This window comes from Coregonus lavaretus, assembly GCF_964263955.1.
Source record: "Coregonus lavaretus genome assembly, chromosome: 29".
Classification (NCBI taxonomy): domain Eukaryota; kingdom Metazoa; phylum Chordata; class Actinopteri; order Salmoniformes; family Salmonidae; genus Coregonus; species Coregonus lavaretus.
Window position 1 is genome coordinate 8,147,552 of NC_140016.1, and position 9,406 is coordinate 8,156,957.

The 9,406-nt window shown below is 51.4% G+C and overlaps 1 protein-coding gene across 1 annotated transcript in view; it reads right to left on the reverse strand.

Annotated features, from left to right (window-relative positions):
- The window catches only part of LOC311104999 (teneurin-2-like), a gene marked incomplete at both ends in the record, with an annotated part of 60,777 nt that extends 52,274 nt beyond the window's left edge, over positions 1-8,503 (reverse strand). Inside the window, 3 exons of the mRNA XM_084146983.1 lie at positions 6,872-7,015; positions 7,952-8,219; positions 8,489-8,503. Coding sequence (XP_084003109.1) covers positions 6,872-7,015; positions 7,952-8,219; positions 8,489-8,503 — 427 coding nt within the window. The remainder of the gene's footprint in view (positions 1-6,871; positions 7,016-7,951; positions 8,220-8,488) is intronic.
- Between the last annotated feature and the right edge of the window lie 903 nt (positions 8,504-9,406).

Below are 9,406 nucleotides of genomic sequence, written 5' to 3' on the forward strand. Positions count from 1 at the left end.
TCGTTTTACGCACTGTGTTTATTGTGCGTAATTTGTATTTTGCCTCCCGGTTGGGTTGGCTGTTCGCCTGTTTGATGCTGCTTTCGTTTACTAAAGTCTGTTCACGAACGCCCGTGTTTCCTGCGCTTGATTTCCACACCGCATCTACACTCAGCTACTGACAGAATCACACATCACACCATGGAATCAGCAGGAGCAACCGCGCCAACGGACATCATGGAGGACCGTCTTCGTGGGCAGGAGGACAGGATCAACCAGATCGGTCACGCCCTGGATCGGGTGAGGAACACTCTCCACCGATGGGAAAGCAGCGGGGTACCCACGCCCCCACCTACCGGACCATCCCCATCGGTCAGTCCTCCTGTCCCCCTTCCGGAACCCAGCGGGATTCGGCTCTCGCTCCCGAGGGCGTACGACGGCTCCGCTGCCGGGTGTCAAGGGTTCCTGCTGCAAGTGGAGCTCTACCTCGCCACCGTACACCCGGCGCCCTCGGGACACGAGAGCGTCTCCGCCCTCATCTCCTGTCTCACCGGCAAGGCGTTGGAGTGGGCCAACGCCGAATGGAGGAGAATAGACGCCGCTACTATTACCTATGCGGAGTTCTCCCGCCGCTTCCGTGCCGTGTTTGACCATCCACCAGAAGGGAAGGCGGCGGGGGAGCGTCTGTTCTACCTCCGACAGGGGATGAGGAGCGCACAGGATTTTGCTTTGGAGTTCCGGACTCTAGCGGCAGATGCAGGGTGGAATGAGCGGGCCCTCATAGACCACTTCCGCTGCAGCCTCCGGGAGGACGTCCAGAGAGAGTTGGCGTGCAGGGATACCACGTTGTCGTTTGACCAACTGGTCGACATGGCCATTCGGCTGGACACCCTGCTCGCCACCCGTGGACGTCCCGGGTGGGGGTTGCCCATTCCACCTTCCGGCACCTCCGAGCCGAGCCCTATGGAGCTCGGAGGTGCTGGCGCTAGAGAACGGAGGAGTAGGAACCCGAGGGGGGCCGTTCCCTGCACCAACTGTGGCCAGGGAGGGCACACCGCGGCTAGGTGTTGGGGAAGGTCCCCCGGTGGAGGTGAAGGCAGGCCACGCATTGGGGAGTCCTCCCAGGTGAGTAGGCGCCCTACTTACCCAGAGCTTTCTGTCGTTCACATAACCTTGCCTGTTTGTTTCCCACAGGTTGCACCTCGTTCCCAGCATAAGGCGCTAGTAGATTCAGGCGCAGCTGGGAATTTTGTAGATCGCCAGTTCTGTGTAGAGTTAGGGATTCCTCTCCTTCCCGTTGATAAGCCTTTCCCTGTACATGCCCTAGATAGCCGTCCATTAGGATCTGGGTTAATTAGGGAGGTCACAGCGCCCCTTAGGATGAAGACGCAGGGGGGTCATGAGGAGACGATTCAGCTCTATCTGATTGACTCTCCTGCATATCCGGTGGTGCTGGGACTTCCCTGGTTGATTACCCATGATCCTACTATTTCGTGGCGAGAGAAAGCTCTTAAAGGGTGGTCTGTTCAGTGTGAGGGGCTATGTCTGGGTGTTTCCATAGGGGCGACCTCGGTGGAGAGTCCAAATCAAATGCCCGCACTGCATATTCCCCCCGAGTATGAGGATTTGACACTGGTGTTTAGTAAGACAAGGGCGGCGCAGCTGCCGCCTCATAGACAGGGGGATTGTGCGATAGATCTCCAGTTAGGAGCAGCACTCCCGCGGAGCCATGTGTATCCCTTGTCTCAAGAGGAGAGGAAGGCGATGGAAACTTACATCGCCGAGTCTCTGAGACAGGGATACATACGGGCCTCCACTTCACCCGCTTCCTCAAGCTTCTTTTTTGTGAAGAAAAAAGATTGAGGTTTGCGCCTGTGTATTGATTACCGCGGTCTCAATCAGATTACGGTGAAGTACAGTTATCCACTTCCTCTGATTGCGACTATGACGGAGTCATTACACGGTGCTCAGTTCTTCACAAAATTGGATCTCAGGAGCGCATATAACTTGGTGCGCATTAGAGAGGGCGATGAATGGAAGACAGCATTTAGCACGACCTCCGGTCATTACGAGTATCTCGTCATGCCATATGGGTTAATGAATACTCCCTCAGTCTTCCAATCCTTTGTAGATGAGATTTTCCGGGACATGCAGGGGCAGGGAGTAGTCGTGTACATAGACGATATTCTGGTGTACAGTTCTACCCGAGCTGAGCATGTAGCCCTGGTGCGCCGAGTGTTGAGGAGACTGTTGGAGCATGACCTATATGTCAAGGCAGAGAAATGTCTGTTCTTTCAGAAGTCGGTCTCCTTTTTGGGTTATCAGTTGTCTGCGTCAGGGGTGAAGATGGAGGTTGACCGGGTGTCAGCTGTGCGTAATTGGCAAACCCCAACCACTGTGAAAGAGGTGCAACAGTTCTTGGGTTTTGCGAATTATTACCGGAGGTTTATCCGGGGTTTTGGACAGGTGGCAGCTCCCATAACGTCTCTGTTGAAGGGGGGTCCGGTGCGCTTGCGGTGGTCAGCTGAGGCGGACAGGGCTTTTGGGAGACTGAAGGACCTGTTTACCTCGGCGCCGGTGTTGGCGCATCCGGATCCCGCTTTACCATTCCAGGTAGAGGTAGACGCGTCCGAGGCCGGTATTGGGGCCGTCCTCTCACAACGGTCTGGCACACCACCTAAGCTCCGCCCCTGTGCCTTTTATTCTAAGAAGCTCAGTCCGGCGGAGCGGAATTATGACGTAGGGGACAGGGAGCTGTTAGCCGTGGTACAGGCCCTAAAGGTGTGGAGGCATTGGCTTGAGGGGGCTCAACACCCTTTCCTCATTTTGACGGACCACCGTAACCTGGAGTACATCCGGGCAGCTAGGAGACTGAATCCTCGCCAGGCCCGCTGGACTATGTTTCTAGCCCGGTTTGTGTTTAAAATCACTTACATCCCTGGGTCCCAGAACGGGAAGGCAGATGCCCTGTCTCGGCGGTATGACACGGAGGAGAGGTCCGTTGAGCCCACTCCCATACTACCAAAGTCTTGTCTGGTGGCACCGGTGGTATGGGAGGTCGATGCAGAGATCGAGCGGGCGTTACGCACCGACCCAAGTCCTCCACAGTGTCCAGTGGGTCGGACGTACGTTCCGCTCGAGGTACGCGATCGCCTCATTTATTGGGCTCATACGTCCCCCTCCTCTGGACATCCAGGTATCGGCCGGACAGTTCACTGCCTTAGCACTAAGTACTGGTGGCCAACGTTAGCCAGGGATGTGAGGGTTTATGTCTCCTCCTGTTCGGTGTGTGCACAGTGTAAGGCGCCCAGACATTTGCCCAGGGGTAAGCTACAACCCCTGCCCGTTCCACAACGACCCTGGTCCCACCTCTCGGTGGACTTTGTTACAGACCTTCCCCCCTCACAGGGGAATACTACCATCCTGGTCGTTGTGGATCGGTTCTCGAAGGCCTGTCGTCTCCTTCCCATGCCGGGTCTCCCTACTGCCCTACAGACCGCTGAGGCTCTGTTTACCCATGTCTTCCGGCATTACGGGGTACCCGAGGATATAGTGTCTGATCGAGGCCCCCAGTTCACCTCCAGAGTGTGGAGAGCCTTTATGGAACGGTTGGGGGTTTCGGTGAGCCTTACCTCGGGTTACCACCCGGAGAGTAATGGGCAGGTTGAACGTGTCAACCAGGATGTGGGTAGGTTTCTGAGGGCTTATTGCCAGGGCCGGCCGGAGGAGTGGGCGAGATACGTTCCGTGGGGCGAGATGGCGCAGAACTCTCTCCGCCACTCCTCCACCCAACTAACCCCTTTCCAGTGTGTGTTAGGGTACCAGCCGGTTCTGGCACCTTGGCACGAGAGCCAGATCGAGGCCCCTGCGGTGGATGAGTGGGTGCGGCGCTCGGAGGAGACATGGAACGCTGCCCACGTCCATCTGCAGCGGGCCATCCGTCGGCATAAGACGAGCGCCGATCTCCACCGCAGTGAGGGGCCTGTATACGCACCTGGAGATCGAGTCTGGCTCTCGACCAGAAACCTGCCCCTCCGCCTGCCCTGCCGGAAGCTGGGTCGGCGGTTTGTGGGGCCATTCAAAGTCCTGAGGAGGTTGAACGAGGTGTGTTACAGGTTAGAACTGCCTATTGATTACAGGAATATTAACCCCTCGTTCCATGTGTCTCTCCTCAGGCCGGTGGTAGCTGGTCCACTCCAGGACTATGAGATAGAGGAGATTCCTCCGCCCCCGTTGGACATCGAGGGGGCTCCGGCGTACACTGTGAGGTCCATCCTTGATTCGAGACGCCGGATGGGGGGTCTCCAATATCTCGTGGAGTGGGAGGGGTACGGCCCGGAGGAGCGGTGCTGGGTGCCGAGGAGGGACATATTAGACCTGTCCCTGCTGACCGAGTTCCATCGGGGTCATCCTACGCGCCCTGCTCCGCGTCGTCCTGGTCGTCCCCGAGGCCGGGATCGGCGCACGGCTGGAGCCGCGCGTCAAGGGGGGGGTACTGTCACGGTTTCGGCCGAGGCTGCTCCTCCTCCTTGTTCGGGCAGGCTTCGGCGGTCGTCGTCCCCGGAGTACTAGCTGCCACCGTTCGATGTTTCATGTTTGTTTGGTTTTGTCTGTTTGTACACCTGTCCCTTGTTAGTGTTTGATTTTGTTTCCTATTTAGTTATCGTGTGTTGGGTCAGGTGTTATGTGTGATTGTTTTTTGTCAAGCTGTTGCTCTCTGTATTTACTCTCGTGTTTTGTTGTTTTTCGAGAGTCCGCACTGTGTGCGCTATCGTCGTTTTACGCACTGTGTTTATTGTGCGTAATTTGTATTTTGCCTCCCGGTTGGGTTGGCTGTTCGCCTGTTTGGTGCTGCTTTCGTTTACTGAAGTCTGTTCACGAACGCCCGTGTTTCCTGCGCTTGATTTCCACACCGCATCTACACTCAGCTACTGACAGTGACAACCAGTTGAGAGCTCAGTGCTCTTGCTGACTGCAGATGATATTCTGCTGAAACTAAACTATGTGTGCTGCGCGCATGTGAATATATTTCACGTGCTTTGCGATTGGGTAGGCTACTTTGTGCATGATTTCGCTATTGTAGCCGACTACATCATTAATAAGTTGTATACCTCCACTACACTACTTTTATATGCAAAGGAAGGGATTAAGAAGTCAGTATAGGCAATGCCCACTGAAAGAAATGTGGGAATAGGGCATATACCAGCATATAGCCTCCACTACGCCACTGACCCTTTGTGTTTTACAAAAAGTCATATCACCAACGCTTGATTGGCATAAACACACATATTAGTTGAAGGCAGTTAGCTGCTGTAGGGACTTATATTTACAGAAATTTTAATCTATGTGCCTTGTCCCCTTCAAAATAAATATTTTCAAAGTAAAGTATCGTTGGTTATCTAATGAATCAGCTACATTGGACCAATGGAGGGTGTGTGTGGCCAGTTCACTCTTGTCTGTTCTAAAAGATGACAGACTTGACACTCTAAGCCCTGGGTGGCAGTTAAACTCTCCTTTCCTCCTGTCACTCAGGCGTAACCGCGGCAGCCGTAACTGTGGTGAAGGGTTATTAGCTGTCAAGCAGAGTTAGCAGTTAGTGAAGCGAGTTGGGGGCCTTGGCACCCTCAGAGCTATTACTGTTCACATACACAGACAGAAAGATGCACACACACACACCCTCACACACACACACACACACACACACAAACTCACACATACACACACACACACACGCTCACACACACACACACACACACACACACACACACACACACACACACACACACACACACACACACACACACACAACCCTACACACCACACTCACACACTCTGTCTATACACACTCACCAACAGCTTCCGACAGCCCGTAGACTCTCTGTCCACTACGCCACTGACCCTTTGTGTTTTACAAAAAGTGCAGTCTCATACATGAGTGCGCTGGTATTACGGTTGCTGTCCTTTTAGCGTCACGAACCTGTCACACACTGAAGGCCTAGGTCCAATAGGTTCGCCACTGTGCAGACATGTCTATAATAGATACAATTTCAACCTTTCTCCCCTTTACTAATAGTGAGTGCGCAACTTTCCAACAATTTCCCCCACTCTTTCCTACCAGCTAGTGAAGGAAATTGGGACAGAGTTTGAGGATATTTTTCAATTAAAGTAAAGGACAGTAATGTTATGAGTAAAGTAGGAATACCAGGTTTCAATAGGCAATTGTTATTTCTTGCTTTTATGCGCTGACTGAAAGAAACGGATAATTATGAGTTTTTTAGCCTGTTGGTCTCGGCTGGTCTGGGGAAGAAATTACGGGTCCTCACTGTCCGAGACTGAGTCAAGACCGAGTCAAGACTGAGTCAAGACCGAGTCAAGACCGAGTAAGAATTTATCCGACACTGACACAGAGACAAGACCGAAACACCCTATGTGGTCTCGAGTATTACAACACTGCCAACCTGCCTCACAACCGCGGACCATGTGTAACCACGCCAGCCCAGGACATCCATACCGCGGACCATGTGTAACCACGCCAGCCCAGGACATCCATATCCGGCTTCTTCACCTGCAGGATCGTCTGAGACCAGCCACCCAGACAGCTGATGAAACTGAGAAGTATTTCTGTTTGTAATAAAAAACGAATTCTGATTGGCTGGGCCTTGCTCCCCAGTGTGTGGGCCTGGCTGCCAAGTGGGTGGGCCTATGCCCTCCAAGGCCCACCCATGGCTGCGCACCTGCCCAGTCATGTGAAATCCATAGATTAGGCCCTAATGAATTTATTGCAATTGACTGATTTCCTTATATGAACTGTAACTCAGTAAAACCGTTGAAATTGTTGCATGTTGCGTTTATATTTGTATTCAGTGTACATGTACAGTATATTTAAACGTACTGCTGTGTGTGTTGAGTATATGGTGTTTATCCAGAGACCAGCCTCCCAGATTAGAAGGGTCCAGTTCAAAGCCCTGTAGTACTGCTGTCCTCTTCTCCCATAGGATCAGACTGGCACACGACTCATACTCATACCCCACCGACACTTTGGAGGGAGCGAGACAGAGAGGGGGAGAGAAAATATAGTTAATAAACAAAGTAGTATGGAGACAAGCAACTCTTCAATGCTCAGGACAGTCAACCCCAGACAGACAGACAGACAGACAGACAGACCAACCACTAATAAAGTAAAGTGAGCTGCAGTTACATGTATAATTGTTATATTTACAGCTAGAGCTACCCAAGAGCTAAGTATGAGTCCTATGATGGTAGCACAGCTTGTACTCTTTAGCACCTGTCCAGACCTGTCCAGACCAGACCTGTACAGACCAGACCAGACCTGTCCAGACCAGACCAGACCTGTCCAGACCAGACCAGACAAGACCAGACCAGATCTGTCCAGACCAGACCAGACCTGTCCAGACCAGACCAGACCTGTACAGACGTAGCCGGCCGCGACCGGGAGATCCATGGGGCGGCGCACAATTGGCCCAGCGTCGTCCAGGGTAGGGGAGGGAATGGCCGGCAGGGATGTAGCTCAGTTGGTAGAGCATGGCGTTTGCAATGCCAGGGTTGTGGGTTCGATTCCCACGGGGGGCCAGTATGAAAATATAAAAAAATAATGTATGCACTCACTAACTGTAAGTCGCTCTGGATAAGAGTGTCTGCTAAATGACTAAAATGTAAATGTACAGACCAGACCCTTCCTCCTCTCACCCCACTAACACATCGTTAAGGCCATAACCCAATTAACATTGTCGTTATGGCGTGAAATCAATTAAAAACATGTTCATTTGAAAGAGAGAGGGTGTTGGGTTTACTGTCCCAACAGACAGTTCTGTGACAACTAAGAAGTGTTGTCATGGTGACAGATCCATTTATCTCCCATCATGCAACACACACAAACACTTACATACATACACGCACACACACACACAAACCCTACACACCGCACTCACACACTCTGTCTATACACACTCACCGACAGCTTCCGACAGCCCGTAGATTCTCTGTCCATAGGCATCTGTTTTATCCCAAATGTAGGTGTAGGCCAGGTTGGGCGAGGCGTGGAACCACTTCTGGAAGAGATGTCCCTCCACAGCCACCATCAGATGGACCTTGAGCAGGCCCAGAGACACCATGACTGGGGTCATGGTCACCTTCAGCAGGCTGCGGTAACCAGACGTCCTGGAGCTCAGGTAGCACAGCTTCAGACTGGTCCCTGGAACATCTATCATCTCGTGGAGCACCTGGAGAGAGAGAGAGGAGAGAAGGATGAGAGGAGAGGAGTGGAGAGGAGAGGAAAGTGCTTCAGACTGGCGCCTGGAACATCTATCATCTCATGGAGAGAGAGAGAGAGAGAGAGAGAGAGAGAGAGAGAGAGAGAGAGAGAGAGAGAGAGAGAGAGAGAGAGAGAGAGAGAGAGAGAGAGAGAGAGAGAGAGAGAGAGAGAGAGAGAGAGAGAGAGAGAGAGAGAGAGAGAAGAGAGAGAGATTCAGAGATATTCAGAGATTCAGACTTGCGCCTGGAACATCTATCATCTCATGGAGAGAGGGAGACAAACACCAAATTGAGACTGCATGCAGTATTCTTCAAAAAGTAAAATTACTTGACAAATTGGAAAGAATTAACAAAAAAAACTGAGCAAACTAGAATGCTATTTGGCCCTTAACAGAGTGTACACAGTGGCAGAATACCTTACCACTGTGACTGACCCAAACCTAAGGAAAGCTTTGACTATGTACAGACTCAGTGAGCATAGCCTTGCTATTGAGAAAGGCCGCCGTAGGCAGACCTGGCTCTCAAGAGAAGACACGCTATGTGCACACTGCCCACAAAATGAGGTGGAAACTGAGCTGCACTTCCTAACCTCCTGCCAAATGTATGACCATTTTAGAGACACATATTTCGCTCAGATTTCACAGATCCACAAAGAATTTGAAAACAAACCCAATTTTGATAAACTCCCTACTGGGTGAAAAACCACAGTGTGCCATCACAGCAGCAAGATTTGTGACCTGTTGCCACAAGAAAAGGGCATTATTTTCCCATTTGTACTTTAACTATTTGAAATGTTTGATTCTTTTGGAACTTGTGAGTGTAATGTTTACTGTTAATTTGTATAATTTTTCACTGTACCCTGGAACATCTATCATCTCATGGAGAGAGAGAGAGAGAGAAAGAGAGAGAGAGAGAGAGAGAAAGAGAGAGAGAGAGAGAGAGAGAGAGAGAGATTCAGACTTGTGCCTGGGACATCTATCATCTCATGGAGAGAGAGAGACACATGCTCAACATGAGCTCCTGATTTATTTCTAAATCTAAAAATAATTAAAGATAAGAAGTGATGAACAACAAGTCTATTCAATCAGACTATAAAAAAAGTAACTTTGCTCCTCAAATTAAGAAGTTTTGACTCTCACTAGCTAGCTACACAACA